The 23,799-nt window shown below is 37.0% G+C and overlaps 1 protein-coding gene across 2 annotated transcripts in view; it reads right to left on the bottom strand.

The window, feature by feature from the left end:
* GLS (glutaminase) overlaps positions 1-23,799 on the bottom strand; it is a 98,298-nt gene that overhangs the window by 21,105 nt on the left and 53,394 nt on the right. For both annotated transcript variants that reach the window (XM_021703084.1, XR_002481081.1), the window contains exons 15-17: positions 3,651-3,712; positions 2,253-2,329; positions 2,103-2,166 (exon numbers count right to left, since the gene is read on the bottom strand). In XM_021703084.1, coding sequence (XP_021558759.1) covers positions 2,103-2,166; positions 2,253-2,329; positions 3,651-3,712 — 203 coding nt within the window. The remainder of the gene's footprint in view (positions 1-2,102; positions 2,167-2,252; positions 2,330-3,650; positions 3,713-23,799) is intronic.

The following is a 23,799-nucleotide window of genomic DNA, read 5'->3' as shown; positions in this document are numbered from 1 at the left end:
CTCCCAACCTTCTGGTTTTCCTTCTTGCCATTTCTTCTTTCCTTTCCAGCTCTGTCTTCAACCTTTTACCTCCTTAATGGGGTCACAGTATGGAACCGAAAGGTTTTCTGAATAGTCTCAAAAAAATATTTTTGGATAAAATTTTGTAATCTTCATTTTTAAAATCAGGTAAGTAACATTTTATGTATCTTCATGTTTCTCCAAAAACAGCTCCTTTTCCACACTGGCCTTCATTAATTTAGGGAGTTGGCCTTAAACTGGGAGGTGGGGGAGGGGGACTGTTCAGGCATCTGTAGCAAATAATTATCTCTTTCTGGAACAATTGAATGTTAATTGCAAGTTACATTTTTGACAACTCTTCCTCCATGAAATAATACAGACTGTCAACTTTGAAGAACACACTACATTCACTCAAGCCTATTTTACAATTTGAGGGGACACTGACTCTATGAAATGGAGAAAAGAGTTGTCTTGGTTTAGCTTATATTCTAGAGTAGTTGAATACCCAGTTACCAAGTTAGTTATTTAGCTAACTCCTGCCTATCAGATGGGTACGTCTACTTCCACATTCCTAGAGGCCAACGTAGGGCAAAAAACAAAACACTTCATGATCTTTAGGTATAAAGGATAAAATATAAAGCACAGTAAATGTTCCCAGCTTGTGTTAAATAGTGTTTTAGTTGGCATTATAAACACAGGGCACAAGATTGGGTGGGGGAAACACTCTCGTCAGCTTCTTGCTCTAGAAAGAGCTGGTGTGAACATTACATTTGGGGATACAAGGGAAGATTGTCACTCTTAACATGAGGTTTTAAAATATTGGGGCGCCTGGGTGGCTCAGTTGGTTGGGCGGCTGCCTTCGGCTCAGGTCATGATCCTGGAGTCCCGGGATCGAGTCCCGCATCGGGCTCCCTGCTCGGCGGGGAGTCTGCTTCTCCCTCTGACCCTCCCCCCTCTCATGTGCTCTCTCTCATTCTCTCTCTCTCAAATAAATAAATAAAATCTTTAAAAAAAAAAAATAAAAAAAAAAAATAAAATATTGCCAGTAAAGGTCATGATGAAATAACCAAAGTGTTACCATACTTACAACACTAACAATTTTCAGACACTGACATCATCACTTTTCTGCATTTCTTGCAAGGAGCTTGAACTAATAAAACCCAAACTTCTAATTTAAAAAACAGTGAAACCAAGATATAGCTAGAGAATAATCAACTTGCCCCAAATTTATTAATACAGTCCCCAAATATCCAATCCAAAACTCCTAATCATACTTCTCAAACCTCTCTATCAAGCATTTTTTCCTTCAATTCGTAGACTTTATTCTCATTACTGACTCATCCTGTTACATAACTCCAGGTACATGATGTGCAAGTGTGTGAGCACAGAGTTGACTATATATTTATATATGTAGTACAGCTGCACTCTCAAACTTCCCATGACTGACCACTTTGTGGAAAGCATTTACTTCAAGAGGAAAGGTGGTTTGCCATGTGGACCAGGAAAGAGAGAGGAGAGAAGCAAAATATATTCCGAGCAGATTTCTCCCACTGCAGGCAGAGCACCCTTCTCTCCTTTCCGTACCTTCAAATCTCATCTCTTCCCCAAAGCACTGATTAAAATTCAACTCCACAGAGCCTTCTAAAACTGACACCAGCCAAATCTAGGAATTTCAAGAAAGTCTAATGTATTCATTTCAGTGTTCTGTGACAGTAATTTTCTTACACATTTTTAATATGCTCCTATAAATGTTTATCTTATCTACCCTATGAAGTTAAAAGCCCCACAAGGACAAAATTCCTATTCTTTTCCAACACAAAGCACTGTTTTCTTTATACAGTGTATTGACTAACAGACAAATCCGAAAAATTCTGAATAAGAGACCATCCTTAGATGAGAGAGAGGATATGGGAGAGAGAATGATCAACCTAGCAGAAACAAGGTTTTTGTTTGTTGCCTTTGTAAGGTACCATAGCAAGTTGAAGAATGTCTCCAATATATACATGGTGGATTTAAATACACCATCAACTTAAATATTATAGCCCTGTATAATAAAACCTGGACTCACCAATTACATGGTAGAAGGTAACATAAATGCTCACCTGTCCTTGGGGAAAGGGTTTACTTTGCACGCTTCCAGCAAAAATTTAACAACTTCAACATGACCTGTATCCAAAACAAAACAGGCAGATTTTAGTATTAAGTAGAAGTTACGTCTGGAAAAAAAAAAAGATGAATGGTTCATATATTACCCTCTGCAGCAGCTACATGGAGTGCTGTTCTAGAGTCATAGTCTCGCTGTTCCATGTCCATGGCTGACAAAGCAAATCTGAAAATGTGTAAGAATAAGCTATTCGTGATCTATAAAATGTCATTCACCCTTGTAACATTTATCCCACCATTCTAAGGTCTTGTGAGACAAGTAAGTGCCATCCTTTATCGGGGTCACTAATGGGAACTTGAGAGCGTGTTCAACTAGTACACAGGCCTCCTGGGTAAATGCCACCTCTCCTCTTTTCCTTAGCTTTGTTCTTTTTGGGTAAAAGGAAATGTTCACCAACTCTCACAGAATTCAGCTTCATTACATTATTGTTCAAAACTCAAGGATGGTGGCATACCAAAGTTTGTGCCTCAGAAGGGCAAGAAACTAACACCTACTACTAAAGTTAAATGTTTTTTTTTTTTTTAAAGATTTTATTTATTTATTTGAGAGAGAATGAGAGCACATGAGAGGGGGGAGCGTCAGAGGGAGAAGCAGACTCCCTGCCGAGCAGGGAGCCCGATGCGGGACTCGATCCCCGGACTCCAGGATCATGACCTGAGCCGAAGGCAGTCGCTTAACCAAGTGAGCCACCCAGGCACCCCAAAGTTAAATGTTTTTACTAAGGCTCCCATTCTGTAACATTTTATAGTGTACAGTTTACAAGTACTAATCAGGAAACTTTAAAACAATTTTTAAAGTGCACATTGTTTTACTGAGCTAAAATTGGCATAGAACATAACGGAAGTTTGAGGTGTACATGCTGGATCTGAAACATTTATATACTGCAGTACGACTGCCACAGTAGTTTTAGCTAAACTTCCTTCTATCCCATCATGTAATTATTCCTTTTTTCTGGTGAGAACAATTAAGATCTAGTCTCCTAGCAACTTTGAAGTTTATAATACAATACTGTTGATATAAATACTGATCAGACTGGAAGACAAAGGTAGAAATTAAGCATAAATATTTTTCCATGTTAAAATTCAGTTGCTACTCTGTACAAGAGATCTTATGTGTGCAGTGCTATACAACCTTTCTGGTGATCTACGAACACTAAATGCCCATTTTCACTCCCTCTTCACCCCCAAATGTGGGAAGGGGAGGGGAGAAGGGGACTGAGAAAGCATCATTCAACTCCAATAAAACACTAATTAGCCAGATTAGTTGAACGGTTACACTTGGGAGAACAGAGGTCTGGGCTTTTTAGGAGGTAGAAAAGGACAAGACTGCACAGGAAGCGTAAGGCACTGGAAGTGGGGGGATTTAATACAAATTTGTTTGGGTCATTTTTATTAGATCAGCCTTAAAAAATGGCCATCTGCGCAGAAGCAACTTCATAAACTTCTGTAAACCGTATGCCGAGCCATACGCCACCGTGTTAACACACCTTCGAAGTGCAGACACATCTCCAGTATACGCGGCAAACAAAAGGTTTATCACTGACTTCACCTGTGAAGAAAAGAGAGTTCAGGCATCCACGGGGGGAAAATAAATAGAACGTGCCACTATCACCGGTAAGTGATCTCCATGTGCTCTGAACTCTTCAGCTGAGTCACACGCACGAAGTTACCACAAGTACACTATCACCAAAAAGAACACACACGCATGACTTTTTTTTTTTAAATAGAGGGTTAGGAGAGAAAATTCATCAATAAAGATAAGCTACATGAAGGAGGGAGTGGAATGATACTGGCGCAAAAGTGGAAATTTGGGACCTGTGAAACATAGTTGGGGCAAATGAAAATTGTTTAGAACCTTTCTAATTTGGTTTGTCTCAGTACCGTGAGTGGACTTTATACTCATAAATCATGCTATATAAATGTCTAATCCCTGCCAGCAATCACTGTCCTCACCAATCACCAATCACCGGCTTCTCTGGAAATCCTAGGGGACAACATTCAGTATTAATCACCTTAAACTTAAGGACTATACTCCCCTGGAAAGACAGTCTTCAAGTCAATGCCCAGGTAGTATAAACTGGAGCATTCTCAGAGCCTAGGACACTGCCTCTGCTCAAAAGGTGGGTAAACTCCCCAGATTTTAAGTCACTGCTAATGAGTGCTTCAAGACTTCAAAGTGTATCTTCTTTTGACAGTTACCCACTTGCTTGTCCTTACAATTAAGGAAAAGGCGGTCATTAGATTTTGGCTTGCTTTCATAGAGACTTTCTCCAACCCTGTTTTTGAGAAACTGTTGAACACACAATGTAAATACTTCATAAATTCCCACTTCCGTCTTTTGCAACTTCAGTATTCATATTGATGATCCACCTGACACTGGACTCAATGGTAAAAAACAGGAGTTGAATTGGAGGGATGGAAAGTAACCCAGCTATCCACCAACAAAGCCGTGGGCCTGGGAGCTGCGCTTTCAAGAGCTTAACCTGGACCTCTCCCCTTTCTACAATGGCTTCCCTCTCCCTGTGGCTTTCCTTTTAAATCAAGCTGGAACTAGCCATTGCTGACTTCTCTAGGTCAGCATTTTCACAGTGTGTTCTGTAGAAACTGCACAAAGGATCTGTGGGGTAAAAAGGGTCCTATAGTCAGGCATTTTCTTAACGTATTAAATCCCCTTCTTGGAGATTCATGGGCCCATGAAAGGCTCTGTAAAGTTCTGCAATATAGGAACCTGTCTAGCTGAACACCCCCCGCCAAATTTTACTATTACTGTTGACGTTACTCCAGAAAACCTTCCTCTTATTCCTTCAGTCCATTAGCTTGCCTTCCAAGCCACCCTTACTGCTCCCGCCCAGCCTGTGCCCTGTTGTCGGTCTCCTGCTAATCCTAAGTCCAGAACAGTGTTCTCCCTGGAGGTGGAGAGAAAAGCATCACAGAATCAAAGAGAATGTTCTAAAAGTATACAGAAGCATCTCTTCTCCCATTTCTAATTGTCCTTATCCCACACCTCAGTTTGACACATTTTAGGAAAAACAGCCTTTCGACAAATGTCTCCAGGTGATTTTGATAGGCACTCTTCTGGGTTATAAACCACTGTTCCAAGTGCCCCCCCTTTTTAATTGGATCCAATTGGAATCCCCAATTCCCCTTGTGCTCTTGGGCCCACAGAAAAAATACTGATGGGCTATTACAAATTATTCTTCATATTTCCAGCTGGTCTCTCGTCATTGCTTGACAATTTTTTTTTTCTTATTGATTCCCTTTCGTTCTGTCTTCAGGCCTTCAGTACCAGTGGTGCCCCCAAAGCAGATGACCCTGACCACAGCTGTACTTAGATAAGTGTTCTCACTTCTCCCTCCTGTTACGCAAAACATCTACTTCTAATACCTATTCTCCCTTCTTTCTCTCCAAACCTCGAAGCAAAACACATCTATCCTTTTTCACTTCTGAGACTAACTTCTTTACTGATTCCTTTAAACATATATCCTCCCAATCACCCAAACTTGCTCCTTGTTTCCAGCACCTTCAACTTTTCCCTCCTTCCCTGGAACCCTTATTTCTCCCTTAATACAGACACAACTTCAACCTGTTTTGAAAAACCAACATATAACCCTACTGCTACCCTCTCTCGGTGCATATTTTCTGAAAGTAGCTTGTATTGCCTCCTCACCCACTATTACCTCTACTCTCAAAAGCTCCAGCAGCCTTCCCAAGTCCTGCTTCTTGATGACCTCCCCACCAAGTCCTGCCCTCTAACTCCTTGTCTTCCACAGTGCTGATTACCCAGATCTTCTTCTAGTTTGCTGTGCAGAATCATCCCCCACTTCCCACTGCTTAAGAATACACCAAAGGGGGGCGCCTGGGTGGCTCAGTTGGTTAAGCGACTGCCTTCGGCTCAGGTCGATCAGGAGTCCCAGGATCGAGTCCCACATCGGGCTCCCGGCTCAGCGGGGAGCCTGCTTCTCCCTCTGACCTTCCCCCCTCTCATGTGCTCTCTCTCTCTCAAATAAATAAAATCTTTAAAAAAAAAAAAAAAAAAGAATACACCAAAGGCAGTCTCCATCCTTTTAGAGGATAATTTTCCTCAAAGGTCTCATACATTCCTTTCGCCAGAATGATTTTCCCAATCTACATCTTTAATCCAAATCTTTGTTCCTAAGCCTTAACTCAACAGCTCCACTTGCTCATCATGCTGCCATTTCAAACTCAAAAATAGCAAGCCTCTCTGCAGCTCTGATGGCTCCGCACCAGAAGTCCATATCCATCTGCCTACTTGACACTGCCTCTAGAATGCTCAACAGGCATCTGAGACTTACACACAAAATAGAACTTGATTTCCACCGCCCAACCCCAGTTAGTTCCTCTTCTGGTCTCCCCCATTTGGGGATGATCCTACAATTCACCCAGTTGCTCGGGCCAAAAGCTAATTTATCATCCAGCGCTGCCATATTTGACTGCACCGGTTGAGCCCTCCTCAAGGATGCCTGGCCACATAGGGGTACCCAACCCACGCTCTTCTCACCCCACTGTGGCGTCCAGTGCCCAAGTACATCTGATGCGAGGAAGGGAGACTTCCTCATACAAACGTGCTGACAGGGTCTGCTTATGCCAAGGCAGAACTAGTTTTCTAATTCACACAAACCTACCAAATAGAGCCTGGTGATATTCCTTGATTCTGTTTCTCACAACCCACGTCTAGCTCATCAACACATTTGCTCTACCTCCAAAACGTATTTGGAATCCCACCACTTCTCACCACCTCCAGTAATATAACCCTAGGCTCACCTTATCTCACCTGGAGGACTGCCATCGCCTCCTAACTATTCATTCCTCTCAACCAACTCTGCTGCCACAGGGATCTTTTGAAAACATAGGTCATAGCACTCCCAGTGACTTCCCGTCATACTAGAATAAAATTAAGACTCTTTACCATGGCTTTCAGAACACTAAATGCCTTACTCCCCAGTTACATCGTGCATCTCATTCCCTATCACTCTGCCCCTTGCAGGTCTCCACCAGCCGGGTGGGCTCCTTGCCGTTTTCGGATCTACCCTTGCTGTGCTGGCTGGGGATGCGCTTTCCCCAGATAGTGAGGCTCCTGCCCTCATTTCATTCAGGTCTATACTCAAATGTTATCTCACAGATTCTAAAATACTGACCTCTTTTTCATCATTCCTTATCCCTTACCTTGCCTTTTCTCTTCAGAGCACTTATTATCTGACATCATATATATGATATTTCACATTATATATTTTATATATATATTTAAATTTGTTTCTTGTCTCTTTTCCCCATTAAATGTAAGCTCCATGTGGGGCAGAAACCTTATTTTTACCCCATTATAACCCCAGTGCCTACCACACTTAACAGGTGCTCATTAAATACGTGTTGACTCCAATCAACACAGTGTACACCTTAGACTCACTCGATGTTATACTTCAATTATACTGAAATTAAAAGAATATGTTTACTGACTAAATCAATATTCTCTCCCAAAGCATCAAATATTCAAATTGTTACCACCACCATTTGGGGGACTAAACTGTAATCATTATTAATTCTTCTACCTCCTTTAGCTTTTACTTCAAGTATCATTACCAAATATGTTCAGTTCACCCTAACTGGTGCCTCTACTTCTGGTCCTTCCACCCACCAAAACTTTCCCATATATTTCTACTCATCTTCTCAAAATATTGCTCAGCATGGGAGTTTCTCAGCATTAAAAGGTTTCTCAGCATGGGAGTGTCAAAAAAAATCTCCAAATCATTTTTGATAAAATTTAAATTCTTTAACCTTGCACTCAAGATTCTTCACTCTGGCTAACTCTCTTTGCTCTCTCAACCTCCACAGAACAAAACTGTTCTTACTGCTCTTGTTTTTATCTTTGTGTCAATGCTCCTTTTTCTCCTACCTCTAGATTCCTAATCAAACCCTTCCGTTCCTTCAAGGGCCAGCTGGAAAACCTCTGGAAGCCCCTTCTTTGCTACCACACTTCCTCAGGCATCTCATCCAGCAGTCACTCTCCATGTAACTTGTTGCCAGTTGCCCGCATGGTGTTCTGTGACAGCACGTGCCAAGGAGTCATCAATCAGACCCTGTATCTCCCACTACAACTCTGAATGTACCTTTTGCTCCTACTAAGCCATAGTACACACTTTCTATTGCCTGAAAGCATCTTTTCTCCACCCGTTTTCCACTGCAGCGTTATTCATAGCCCCTGTCTATGAGCTCTACTCCAACCTCTTCAATCAGAACTCATCTCTTTCTCCGACATTTCCCTCACCACGGCCCTATCACCTATGGCAGATTTACTTACGCATCTTATCTCCTCTACCACTCAAGAGAAATCCAGAGTTCCGACATGGATACCACTAATACATTAACCCCATAGTTCTTATTCTTTAAAGCATATTAGTCCTTTTGAGCAATAAACCCTTGATGATTTTCAGTGACTGCATGCATAAACTCCCCTTTTTAAAATTCTGAATTTAGACCAAGACCGAGATTTTTTATATATTGTATGTGTCACTTAATTATTCAATATTTCCGAAGTTCTAATACTCCTTATTAAATATGGCCCAAGAGTGGCATGTTTCAGCTCAGAGAGAGAAACACAAAATGAGGGGGAAAAAATCAGAAAACTGTAATGTACAAAAGCTCTGTGATTTATCAGGGGAAAAAAATACTAGCTTGCCTTAAAAAAAAAAAAATTATTAGGGGGTAACATGGAAGCTTAGAATTCTTCCCATGAAAACAAACTAGCTGCAGGGCTGAATTTAGTCCAAGTCATAGATCAAGACAAGCAGCAGCTTGATCACAAAATGAGTGCCATTCACTTCTAGACAGAAAAACACTAGGGGGGCGCACAGGCACTGGCACCGCTTAAAATTAAAACCACATTTACTCCAGCAAATAGCCACCTGTATTTTTAAGGTTTGCATAAATCATGAAATGAGCTATGAGTAGAATGCCAAGAAAGAAAATGGAACAGTTTAACAGTTTTGAGACAGCAGATGGAGGGTTATTTCATTTAGGGACAGTCTACTTCCTGGTCTTGTTAAAAGAGTTCCACAAGTATTCCCAGCTAAACTGGCACACCCTCTGGAATGATGAGCATCGTAAATCAAACTGAAGGATGAGGACACCCTCTGAGATGACTCGTGCAACTCCACAAATTTCTCAGTGAATAGATTAACCTGAAATAATCTGGTTTGACATAAGGATGTGGGTGTGCTACCCACTGATCAAGGCTCAATCCCCTAATTCCCCAATGGATACTTGGGTTATGTTACTTTTAAAATACATGTCAAGAAGGCCAGTGTAGAAAACAGTGAGTCAACAGTAACTGTCGAGATAGATTCATCTGTTGTGATGAATCACTCCTCGGTATAAAGCAGTGGAACATAACATAGTTCCACAGTAGCCCATATAAATGAAGGGCTCTGATGTTTAATGTATGTTTCTCCAGAGTAAAGAGAAACTTCACTTGGGCAGGTAGCCACTAAAAATTTATAAATTAAATGTTAACCAGCTTTCCCTTTACCCTGCACATTTTCCAGTACTACTACATTTTCCTTATCAAATCTCTGTGTCAGAACCTGCCAGAACCAGACAACCTGATCTTAGTTTATTTATACAAAGTCATGACAACAGTAGGACAAAAATGTTACAGTTCACATGAGTTCATTTCACACTAGCATACTTGGCATATCGAAATTGTACTTCTTTCTCCAAAACAGCTAGTAGCAGTTGGAGAGTCTATCAATTTTACAATTCTAAAAAAAGACATTCCTAACTCTCCAATCGTATCATTCTATTCATTTTAAGCCTGTTTAAAAGTTGAACTGTGTGACTTTTGTCTCCTTCTCCCAAATGCCTTAATTCTGTACAAGTAGCAATCAGAATTACATAATATCATTTTACATTTATATAGTGAACAACCTTGAAAAATTCAACATTTTAAAAAGTTGTAATTGTTTTTAAACATTTCTGATAGGCTGGTTGTAAAATAAAATTATAGGTATATTTTATTTATTACTACCACTGAGGTTAAGGGCCTTGGCTCAAGGTCATATTGCATATGAATCAGTAATGTAGCTGGGTTACATTCTCAATTCTGTACAACTAGACCATGGTGATGTGAGTCCTTAATAGACCTCAGACTGTTATCCAAAGGACAGAAGAAAAAGGATGAAATGGCAATTTAGCTCTAACATAAAGGTCCTTTGCTAAATATCAAGAGGAAGGAGGGGAGGCTGGGAAGGAAAGGTCGGAGAAGAGAGACAAAGAGGGAAGAAGGAAGAGAGGATTGATTCATTAGCTTTACTCCAAGTATTCTATTTCCAACTCTGTTACCAACTGCAACACTGTGGCTACCCTTGTTTTTCCTCATTAGTTTCTGTCTTCATACAAAGACTAATAATGCAGCCCTTTTGGAACGGCTTTAATGAAAAAAAAAAAAAAAAGGCAGGTAACTGAAAAACCGTCCTTCCCTTCGTACCACTTCTAGTTTGACGTAAGCCACTCTCTCATTTCCAGCTCACTACAGTATCTGTTGCCATGGGACAGATACTCTTCATCTGTTAAATAAACCATCATCACTCCAGATCCAGTTTTGTTTTAAAAGCTTCACGCCAACTTGGCCTTTTTGAGCCTTTAAATGAAAATAACTTTTCAGCCTTCTTTCATAAATATTTTTCTTAAGGTCAGATTAAGAAATAGAAAACTATTATAGTACAGTGAAAGAAAAATTTTAAGTTGTCATCAAATGTAAATTAATCTCTTACCAACAAGGGTAGAAATATAAACCTGCACAATGCGTATGTGAGCAAAGCTATTTCCTCTTTTCCTTATTTAATATTCATATAAATATCATATGGACATATAAAAACAAAATTATAGTACTTTTGTGATTAAAAAGTGGAAGGTGAGTATGAGGCTACATGCTCCTAAGCTTTTTCATTGACTTATTCAGACACAATTATTAATCTGCTATATATAGACAAAATTAATCCAAACTGACATCAGAGGATTAGAGAAAATCCTTTAAAGGAATAACAGTCCAGAAATTTCATGACATTTCCAAATTTTTAATGCAGGAGGTGTTCATATAATAATTTTAATATAGAGGAATAAATTGAATAGTAAATTTTACTCTAAAGAGGAGCATAGAAATTTCACTTACAAAATATAACCTCAAAATGGCAGCTCCAAACACTGCATTCTGCTTGATTAAAGAATAAACTCTCCTAAGCATACCATTTTCAAAATTTCTCAGTGAATAGATAAACCTGAAATAATTTTACTTATTCTTAAATTAAGAAGTCATGATTATATCAAAGAAATCTGACAACCCATAAAGACAAACATTCAGATTATACATTATTTAGAAAAAAATAGCTAATATGAAGCACCTACTCTCTCTGGACTGAGCTAAGTGCTTTGAGTATTACTATCTGTTATTATTCAATGGACAAGAAACTGAAGGCTAATGAATTTAAATTAACTTGAGCAAAGTAATAATGCTGGTAAGTGACAGAGGGAGAGCTCATGCTCAGTATGACTGATGCTCGGGTCAGCACTCTCGACCACTACGCAGTATCTATTGGGCCAAGAGATTTCCTAACAAAACCTGAGATGAGATTTCCGCACCAATACAATACCAAGACTAAAATCAGAAGACAGCAACTAAGAAACAGTTCCTAGGGAAATCAGAAATACTAATTTTCTATTGAGGTGCTAGCCAAAGGTATTTTGTTTTTAATTGAAAAGAAAATAGACAAAACAAATCATTCAACTTGGCATATCAATGCCACAAAAGGAAAAAAGTTAAAGATATCTTCAGTCTCTGCATTTAAGTCTTTAAAAGTGAAATATGAGTTTTGGGTCAATGTCAAGAGAGCAAATATGATTGCTATACCATTAGCAGCAAATAAACAATTTATCTCAGTGGCTCATGTTATTCCGGTAAATGCCAGTGAATGGCCGAAAAAAAATACCAGTGGGCCCATTAGCAACCCTCCTTTTAGATCCAAGCATAAAAGTAGCTAACATCGTATCTTTGTGTGGCATGACAAACAGCATTCCTACTTAAGAAGTCAGCAACAAATAGGAGGAAAATCGAAATAAGCAAGGGCAAAGGCAGCTATTTCCCTGAAGAACAGAAGTGCATTTTCCATGTGGCAAACCTAAGAGTATTTATATGGCACGGACAACTATCAAAGTTTCATATTCGCTATCTTCCCGGCTCTCTTTCTCCCTTATACAAATATTTGTAAAACTCCATGAAGATTAGCTAACATTAGTGTGTTCAGATAGAGGGCAAGGTGCCACACTTCTGGCATGATAAAGTGTCACGTTCATTTATAATTATTATTAACTAAAAAAACAAGTAGGTAAAACCCCAAAGAGTCAAAGAAACTAAAAGCAAAGAATAAGACAGAGAAGAAAACAGTCACCAAATGCTTGTACATAATACTTTAAAACAAACACACAAACAAACAAAACAGGGTCAGGGCAAATAGAATTCAAAAGATTCTCACACTGTCTGGTAGAAATTAAAAATAAATATACACAAGGTCCCTGAAAAGAGATGGGGTTCTCTTTCTGCCAAGAAACAAAACAAAGACTTGGCAGCAGTAGAGACAGAATTGTGTCTTCAGTTTAAAGGACCCATCTCTCCTTTGCATGCCCTAAATGTTGCTACAACAAAGCAAGGCACAGGGACATGAATATTCTGTAGTTATTCCAACCAATACCACAGTACATTCTTACTGACTGCTTTGATTTTAGAAAGAAATCTCTCATCTCCAGAGAGCCATACTTAATTCTCTACATTCTTTAATGTTTATTTTACAGTTCTACTGTGGGAAGTCTGACATGCCGACTTTACAGACAACACACAGAACAGGCACAATGACATCTATTTTTCTAGTGCTATACACTTTTCAAAGCACTTTCATTGACATTGTAATATCATCAAATTATGCTAACAGGTTCCTCCAGCACATAATACAAGAAGCTGCTGGAGAATAGGATATTTTAAAGACCCTTAAAGATAATGCAATGTTTAACACTGTATAATATATATATATAAATAGGCCAAAAAAAAAAAAAAATCACTCCAGCACCATTCTCAGGGCCTTATCATGAGACTGCTTAGCATGTATCGGTATTTTAACATTTATAATTCTTATCAGCAAGGCGGTTGGGCATGGCAAAATCATATACAGAACTCACCTATTAGTGTAATCTATATTAGTTGAAAATTCTTTAAGTAAAATCAAATTCTAAAAGAAAAAAGCCTAAATGTAGGTCTTCTATGTAGGGAGGGTCTAAAGTAGATTCCAAAGCCTACGGTTAAAATCACTATCTGGTAAATGCTCTGAAATCCCTTGCCTGATCTTCTGCAGCTTCTGAACCTAAATTTGGAATGCAGCTATAGGATAATAGGGGGAGGGAGGCGGGTGGCAACAGAGCAGATTAGCATCACAGCAAATCCACGGTTACCAACCTCAATACTATTCTGACAATGTTGCCGTATTTTCTTCAGCTCTGCCCCACTCTTCAAGAATCAACATTTCCTATCTTCTTTATGCCCGGAAACCGCACAGCCTCCCTCCAACTCCACAACTCATTCTCAGCAGAAAGCCTGCTTTCATACTCTTCAGGAAAATGGAAGCCAATGGGCAAAAACTTCAACTTCTCCCTACCATGTCTGCAAACCTACCTGCCTGCCTCTCAATGTCCTCTATTTATTGGAAGAGATGCTTTTCCTCCCACCAAACCTAATCCTCCACTTGTGCTGAGGGCTCCATTTCTTTCCAGAGACATCACTTTATTGGCCATTTCTGCTCTCCTGTATCTATCTCAAGTTCTCCTTCTTTACTGGGTCTTTTCTATCAGCAGCCAAACCTGCTCTACTCCAATAGTTCTCCGACCTTTAAATCTCAAAGCCAAGAAAATTTTAACTGTGGGGAGAAGGTTACCAATATGGGCTGCTGATTTTTTATTTTCTGAGCACATACAATAAAAACAACCCTACCATCTACTGATACCATTTACTAAATAAAAGGGCATTTTAACACCAAAAGAAAATTAGGAAAGATGTCTGCTTTGGTACAGTTGACTGTTCCAAATTTCTTACAATACTCTTTCCTTGACTTCTACTATGTTATGCTGGATTTTCTCCTAATGGGATATTTTTCCCTAGTGGGAGACTTGTGTACTGTTCTTTTAAAATGGGAGTTCCTTAAGGTTCCTTCGCATTCTGCACTGTCTTCCGGAGCAATCTCACACAGCTTGAGTTTCAAATCTACTCTCTTCATGCTAACAACTCACATAATTATATCTCCAACTCAGACCACTCTCCTAAGTTTTAAGCCTACACGTGATACTCAGCATCACTACTTGGGTATCTCACAAATATAAATACGTCAAATGGAAGTTAGTTTTCTCACACTGCCAATTGCCTACCTATGATCTATTCCCTACCCCATCCATGCTAAGAGAATCTCTATTAGTTAGGGATAGCAGTGTGCCAACTAAAAATTCTTCCCTACATTCCCTTGTAGCTAGTCTGGTCAGTAAGTGTCAGATGGGTTTCTGGGAACTTATCTGATTTAGGTATTCCTCTTTCTTTTCTTCTTCCACTTTGACCATACAAGTGAGGCTAAAGGTGGAACAGTTATCTTGCAACTAAAAGGTGACAGGCAGGAAATCTAAAGCCAACACACTAAGGTTGGTTGGAGTATATCTTACAAATGGCACACATCCTGGGTTTTCTACCCCCAGACTTCTTGTTATGTTAGAAAAACAACCCCATTCATTTAAACCCCTACTAATCACACTCTTGATATCTAGCCAAACAGACCTTTAGTTGTTACAATAACCAAAGTTCATTTCTCCCTGTACTCCCAAGGTTGGCTTCTCCAGTGTTTTCCATCTTAGTAAAGCAGCACCATCTGTCCTATCACTTATACTAAAACCTAGTTGTCCACTTGACATCTCATTCTTTTCATCCACCAGATACTATCACCAAGTGCTGCCAACCTTCATCTGTTAAACACATCTCATACCCGTCTACCTTCTCACATCTATTTCCCCATTCTATCACATCTCATCTCAGGCCCAGAACTTCAACTAGTTCTGGGTTCAGTTAAATGCAGTATTCCCCCTGCATTCATTCCCATCCTTCCCAGAGGTAAGTTTTAGTGAAGACTGGTGTGCATGTTCTTATACTTTAACTACCTTGTACATTTATCTCATAAAGTCTTTTGTATAGGTGTATAAAAAGTGTCATTTGGTATATGCCATTTCACCTCCTTAATAAGTTAAAATGTCCTAGATCTACATGTATCAGTATGAACAAATCACTTATCACCATTTTAACTATTTTATTAATTATTCATTCAATATCTGCATCCCCTTCTAGATTGCAAACAAGCAAGGGTTTGATCATACTCATTAACTATCACATATCCTAAGTACTCTGTAGTATCTAGCATGTATCATGCAAGAGACAAATAAATATTGGTTGAATGAAGAAACAATTAGTGAACGAACAATAGGATAATGCTAAAGCTAATTTATATAAAATCTGAACTACTCCATCCAATTAAATTGGCTAAATATCTTAAACTGTGTGCTGCTTAAACAAAAACTAGTGAAATACTGAGATATAACTGGTTCTTAATAGGAAAAAAGGAAAAAAATAATTTGAAAAGTTACACATTTGCATTTATATAGCTGCATCTAATCTTAGACATTGGTAGAGGATCTATGTGTAATGCCAGAAATGAAGAGGAAAAAACTCAAACAAGAGGAAAACAAAATTCTTGGTATATAGAATAAATGAAAAGTTGTTTGATAACTATGTAAACAGGGACAAATAATACTGAATTGGAGACCTAAAAACCAAGAAATCAGAAGAGTCCTGGCCACTTTCTTAGAGCCACTTTAGTGGAAAAGCAACTCCATAAAAAGAATGAACTATTTGACCACTCTTATACCCTACTACATTATTATAAAAGCAATACTGGAAGAACAATTTAATTGGAAAATGGGTACATTTACCACCAGCTTCCCTAAGGGCATTGAGATAGGTAGAAGTTATTTTTTAGATATAATTTAATAGCAGAATTGTGTTTCTTCACAGTCCAGTACACATGGCATGTTTTTGTGATTTTGTTTATCTAACATTATCATTAAAACACATATACAAGAACTGTAAATGACCATAGATGAGAATACAAATTTGTTTTTTTAATCACTGAATCATTGTAGTTTGTGTACAAAAATAAATTTTATTCTAAAAATAAGTGCAGATGTGAACAATGAATTCATTTTTGGATATTAAGGTTTCAGATCATAGAACCCATATATAAAATTAATGAAAACCCCTACAACTGAGCTCTATGAAAAGTTTTATGGAGTCAGGGTTTATAAAGGTTTTAATAAATTGAGGCTAGCTGACAGACATTTAAAGGAGACCCACAAAAAGATTTAAAATGATTTAAAAATGAATCTTCTAAGTTTTAAGGAGTTAAAATAAACATCAGCTTTTAATGCTAATATACTAATTTATATTTAATGCTGTAGGAATATACAATAAGGAAACTTTTTAAGTAATGAAAAACATAAGAAAGCGAAGATAAAAAATTATTTCAGTGTAATAGTTGGGGCTGACTTGTTATCTACTATGGTCAATTATATTGGAATTAACTTTCCCACTTAGATAAACAGTTTGGAACATAAATGTGCTGTCTGCTGAAAGTCCCCCAATAATTTCCCATCACATTTAATTTTAGTACAAGTATCTCTGGAGATAGGAACCTCTTTTCTGTGAGTGAAATAAATACATGCACATTTGAAAATCAATTATAGGATATTGGTGACATGTGATGGAGACACTGCCTGCATTATATATGTTATAGTGAAAATTGAAATTATCACAAGATAACCTTGTTCAATATGAAATTTCCCTTTTTGTTCTGTCAAGGCACTCTGAAATTGTTACTGTCCTTAAATTTTCATGGAATATCCCAGTTTTATTAACAAGGAGACATAAGTTGCTCCACTTACATTTTGCAATGGGAAATAATATAGTCCATGGTCAAAACAATGGGCTCTGGAACCAAAACTGCCTGGGTGCAAATCCTGGTTCTATAGATCTAAGAGTTCTGTGACTTTAGGGAACTTACAAGATCTATATAAATCTATAGAGGTAATAATAGTACCTACTTTACAGACTTTAGAAGGATTAAAAAAATCTCAAAACATTGCACTGGTCACGGTAAGTGCTAAAAAGTCATGCTATTCAAATTTTGATGTTACCAGGTTTCTGCTGATGGTGCACTGGGCAGGCACTGTTGCTAGAGTTGACTGAAATTACTGACACTGAAAGCAAAACAGGAAGTCTACAGAAAACTGCAAGATCCCTAGGTTAGCAAACTGGTCTGCCTGAGCAAACTGAGATTACCTAAAATTTGGCCCACACCTTTGAGTACTGCTCACTGTATATTCAGTTCTAGTCTGCACACTGCTAAGCTTCTTGCGATAAGGGACTGGGAAAGGAATTCTAGGCTTCCAAGATCTTTGGGTACAGGCAGCAGGCATAAATGAGACATTCTTTTTAAAATCACTGCCAGTTTTAGGGGTACCTGGGTGGCTCAGTCATTAGGCGTCTGCCTTCAGCTCAGGTCATGATCCCAGGGTCCTGGGATCGAGCCCCGCATCGGGCTCCCTGCTCTGCAGGAAGCCTGCTTCTCCCTCTCCCACTCCCCCTGCTTGTGTTCCCTCTCTAGCTGTCTCTCTCTCTCTCCGTCAAATAAATAAAATAAAATCTTTAAAAAAAATAAAAAATAAAAAATAAAAAAATAAAAAAAATAAAATCACTGCCAGTTTTAGGTACAAATGGTAACCATTACCTATGTCAGAATGAGAATGGTACATCTTCCTGAAGCCAATTTTACTCCAATTCTGGAGAAAAGGTTAGTCACAGAACTTGTAGTAAATACTGTTTTAAAAAATATTAAAACAGGTAAAAAAGAATAAAATTTATATAAATTTTTAAGGTAGAAAACAAGACTCAGAAGTTCATGCCAAAAAAAAGGTTCATGCCTTGTATCACATTAGGTTACCTACCCAGATCCTATGCTCAACTTCCCAGCATTCACTGATCCTATTTAAGTCCAGAAACCACTAGGTAAACCACAAGTTTCAACCTATTGAGAACTTCTGCGGAAGATCCTAAATCCTTAACTAAAACAAAATTCTAAAATTCACAATAGCACTGAATGGGGATTTTTGCAAAGCAAAAAACTACAAAACTCAGTGCTAACATAGCAACAGCCCTCTATCCAGAGTCCCCAGATATGAGGTAAATGCACTACATGAGACCATTACATGACAAAGCCCAACATATAAGGGATATCAAATCAAGAGCAGTGCTGATTCTGTGGCAGACATATATGGTGGATGTAAAATAAAAGTGCACAGAGACAAAATAAAAATTAAAGCTTCTCAAGTTTTTATTACTTGGCTAAAAACACAGCAGATTAGTTTTCTTTTTCCTTTGTTTCTCCTTCAGGTGAAAAAAAAATACGTACTCTAAGTTTTGTTTTAATACCATGTTTTAGTTGAAACACTTCACAAACACATAAGGAGAAAGTTAAGCTCTACTTCCCCACCTCCTTAAAACCATTCTCTAAAGTTTCTCTTTCAGGTAAGAAGAAGAGACATTAAGGCAGGAATATTTTATTGGTATGATTTAAAAGGATTAATAGTATTAGTCACCGTAGAATTTTAACAAAATCACTTGTTCTATAATTTCATCAAATGTTAATAAAGTTTCATTGTGCAAAAAATGTAACATTCACCTCAATTCAAAGTAGAAACAATATTATTTAGTTGATTTCTTTATTTATATTGTAAATCTTGTGCAGAGATCTGGACCCACAGATTTTGTATTCAAACTTGAAAGTAAAATAATAAATTATCAACCACAAACTTTATTATAATGAAAAAAAGCATGAATTTTAATAGTCATGTTTTTAACTAAAATTTTAAAGAAAATAACTCTTGAATGGCAAATGTCAACAATATTAAAAGATTTGGAAATGAACATATCAGCAATATGAAGGCTTGAAAATGAAAACCCATTTTATGAGTAACTTTGATATAATTTTTATGTTACCTCATTTTCAGCCAAAAATGAGTTATGAGAGGAAAAAGTTTAAAAAGAAAGAATACTTGAAATTAATTTATTTTGAATTTTTCAATTAGGATCTTTGTGAGTGACTGTGAGAAAGAACAAAAGAACAAAACGTGGACGGAGTCCAATGAATAATTTATACCATGGTTTTATACAACATAATTAATCTCATTTAATGGAATTAAATGAATCCCCTCGAAGGATAATTGTAATTGCCTCTTAGTGATGATTTGTGAAAGGCACATACAAAATAATGAAAACTAGTAATTAGAAAAGTTTAACAAGAGGCTAAAGATCATAATTTCAATTTGAATTTTACAATGGAATGGTCCAAATATGAACAGTTAACTAGTATAACTGATGGGAGTACTTCAAGACCATTCTAATTTTAGTAAGTATACTGTGAAAACAAGCGGAGTTTATACTGATTAAGAGCCAGTCTCCTAAAAGGTGAGGTTCTCATCTATATAAACTTGTGGAGAAAAGAGCTACCCACATTAGGCAAGTTTAAATTTTGAAAAGAAACCCATACTTTTTTAAAGAATAACATGATTTTAGGTTGTAACATTTCTAAGTCAACAAAGGATAAAAAGTAATGCTTTTCAAGAACAGCAATATAAATTTCCTTCATAAATAAAAAATAAAAATCCCAGAGCCATTAAATGGAGATTGGTGCTAAGGACAGTATACATGATAGAATAATATACTGACAAATGAGGTGCCTTGTTCTGAAGCCACCCAGAAATCCAAAAATGTAAAATAAAAACAAAGGAAATAAGCTAGATATTTTGCATAGTATGTGCTGGGAAAAGCTAACTTGCAAAGAAAAAGAATTTTTCTTCTAGAAAACATTTATTTAGAACTCCAATAACCTTTTGCTAATTTAAACTTTTTACTTATATATTTAACCTAACCCCAAAGGAACTTATTTTAAAAAGCAAATGGTTCAACATTTATTTTTAGAGTCACATTTTTGCTACATTTACTTTCTTTCAAAGGTTCCAGGGTAATGTTTTATTTTTAGAACTACTGTATAATTGTAACATTCACTTCTAACTTTACTAGTCTTTATAAACTGTGGCATAAGACTGTTTACTAGAAAAATACAATTAAGTAGTTATAATATAAACACTGATGGGACAATCAGTTTGCCAAATAACTTACAGTCATATTAACTATTGTCAATTATGCTTTTCATTACAAATAACCAATAAACAAAAGGCTGTGTAACAAAACACAAAACAGACCAACTCCATCAAAACAGAGAAAAAAATATTGTACATATGTTAACTGAGAAAGCAAGGTGCTAAGAAACCTGGAAAAGGGGGTTGGTTGAAGTGGGAGTTTGCACCAGATAAACTTTAAGATTACTTTCAAGCGCAATTATAGGATTCTTATCTATTTTATTTTATTTTTTTAGAGAGAGCGAGCACTTGTGCATGCAACTGGGGGAGGGAGAGAGAATCTTGGGCAGGCTCTACGCCCAGTGCAGAACCCGACTTGGGGCTCAATCTCACAACCCTGAGATCATGACCTCAGCTGAAATCAAGAGTCAGATGCTTAACTGACTGAGCCCCCTGGCGCCCCTCAATTATGAAATTCTAATAAATTACAAGATTATGGTAAATGAAAGAACATCAAAGAACTAGAAAGTTTGAACTATGTTTTAAAAATAAAATAAACTCTTCAGCTGTTTATGAACTAAAACATAACTCAGGGCTTCAAGTGGAATTACTGGACAGAGAAGATTTTTATTATATAAACAAAAATCACCAGTCATGTTAATATGGAAACAAATCTAAAACTATTTCAGGTAAGAACTTTTCCTTTTAAAAGCTAAGCCTTCCAGATAGATAATTTCAATCATCTGAGGTATTAGCATTGGAAGTATTTCAGCAAGGTAAATAACTTAATGAAAAAAATCATTATTTTTAATAATACTATGTCCAGAAAAATCAAATCCTCAGATGTTAAAATTTGGCTTAAAAATAGATATACCAAGTTGTTCTTTATCACTGAGATTTAATTAAATATTTCTGAGTTAGTAAATGAGATTTAGAGTTGAAAGTCTAATAATAGTATTATGAGATCAATTGCCAGAATCTGTCACTTGATTACTCCTTCTTGTGAGCCTCCATACTGAACTGTATGGAGTTCATCACAGCATTTGGCACCAAGAATCATAATTTGTTCTTTTCTGTTTTTTTTATCCCATACATAACAGTTCTCCATAACAAGTAATTTATGCAAAAAAATACCACAGATACCACCAAAAAAAGCAACACACGCAAGTGCTAATTTATGTCATTCATTTTAGTTAAAGGTTAATGTAATTCATTAGAAAGCCATTATAAAAGTTTAATCAACACAGGCTTTACACATTTTGCATATCTTAAAAATCTCTACAGCTACAGATTCTAAAAATCACTATAGGGGATCTACAATATACAAAACAAATGGTAAAGTCAACCTTAAAATTAATGACCTTTCATATTTCAAAATATAAATAAAAAAGAACATTTTAAAACTATAGTATAATAGAATCACTTCATTAAATACAAAGATTTATGATCAGTCTCCTTAACATCATCTATTTAAAAAGTAAGTATCTTTTCTATTACTATTTAAAAAATTAAGGACTCCTTAACATCAAGTTTTGCCAGCTCTGTTTTATGTTGGATAGATTTTGCTCTAGATGCCTTTATAGTAGTTTTAAAAACTCAACTAAAACAGACTAAGTGTAACTCTAAATTTCTTCAAGTCTGTATGGAATTCACTTTGATAAACTACTTGAGCAGGGGAAGAGAGAAGGAGAAAAGAACCTCTCCCAGTCCAATCAAATTCCTTCTATTTCTATGCAGTGTAAGAAATAAATGTTTCAAACTATGTTACAACTTGAAATAAAAGTGGTTGAACTTAATTTATTTGAATATATATATATATATATTTTTTAAAGATTTTATTTATTTGACAGAGAGAGACACAGCAAGAGAGGGAACACAAGCAGGGGGAGAGGGAGAGGAAGAAGCAGGCTTCCCAAGGAGCCGGGAGCCCGATATGCAGGGCTCGATCCCAGGACCCTGGGACCATGACCTGAGCCGAAAGCAGATGCTTAACAACTGAGCCACCCAGGCGCCCCTTGAATATATTTTCCTGTTTAATTTTGCCTTTGCACTCCATGACAGAGAATGGACTAAGGTGAAGTCTATCCTAAAAAAATCTAAGTGAAAATCTGAAGGATGGGCCATGATACTTCATAACAGCTGTATTCTCCAACATCCGGTTTTGGTTTTATTACACAGTGTAAATATTACATTTAATATAAAATAGTAAAGGAATGGAACAGAAATCATGTTATTTTGAAAAAACTGCATTCCAGTATTTTCCAGAGTGGTTAGGAGAAACACCCAAATTTTCATAAATGAAAAGTAAAGCACATTCTTAAAATAAAAATTGTGCACAATTTTTGGAATAAAACTATTCCATAAGCTGTTCAAAATGAGAAGTACATTATTTTTTTTAAGTTGAATATAATCCTTCCATATAATAAATTTTGGAAACTGCCATAAAGTCAACTTTCCACATGAAATTTGATGTTCTTGCTTTCCCTTTTATGGAGTTCCCCAATACTGTTACTCGTACTCTGACAGTGCAGGTAGTGAAAGGGCACAGAAAAAGAAAGCACAATCTTTAGAGTTAAAATGAACAAGTAAAATACCTTATATTTTATAAATCCTGGGGCAGCAAAAATGTTAAGAGTTATTCTATGATAAAACTTGGAATAGGAATAAAGCAAAGAACCATTTACACATAACATACTATGTGGAAAGGACTGCTGCAGATTTTCAGAAGATGGATGGATGGATGGATGGGTGAATGGATAGATGGACAGATAAACAGACACGTATATATTCACAAACACATACATATAAACATGCACACATTATATATAAATTATCAGGATACAGACTGGCATATCAGTATATATCAGTGTTTCTTTCCACATACATACATACATGCCTATAAAACTCTACACTGTCAGACCAAGACCACCAAGTTCTTTGAGTCACCTCTCCCTGACCTTTAAATGGATTAAAACAACAACAAAAAAATTCCAAATGTATCTTTAAAAGTAAACAATCATAAACATTACATTTTGAATATATCATGACACTTGAACTCCGTATTTACTAGTCCCCAAAGAACTTTATCAAAAATCCCACAAATACCAATTCTTATAAACAATGGTATTTCCCTTTCAAATAGTTCTAAAATTCTACAGTATATTTGGGACATCTTCTCTGGATACAAATTATAGATATGATCAAACAGAATCAAGTACAGTTGACCTTAAACAATGTTGGGGTGGGGTAAGGGACACTGACCCCTATGTAGTTGAAAATCTGCACATAACTTTTGACTCTCCC

The sequence above is a fragment of the Neomonachus schauinslandi genome, chromosome 3 (assembly GCF_002201575.2).
Source record: "Neomonachus schauinslandi chromosome 3, ASM220157v2, whole genome shotgun sequence".
NCBI classification, from domain to species: domain Eukaryota; kingdom Metazoa; phylum Chordata; class Mammalia; order Carnivora; family Phocidae; genus Neomonachus; species Neomonachus schauinslandi.
Note: the sequence above shows the minus strand (reverse complement) of the source record. Positions and strands in the feature narration are given on the sequence as shown.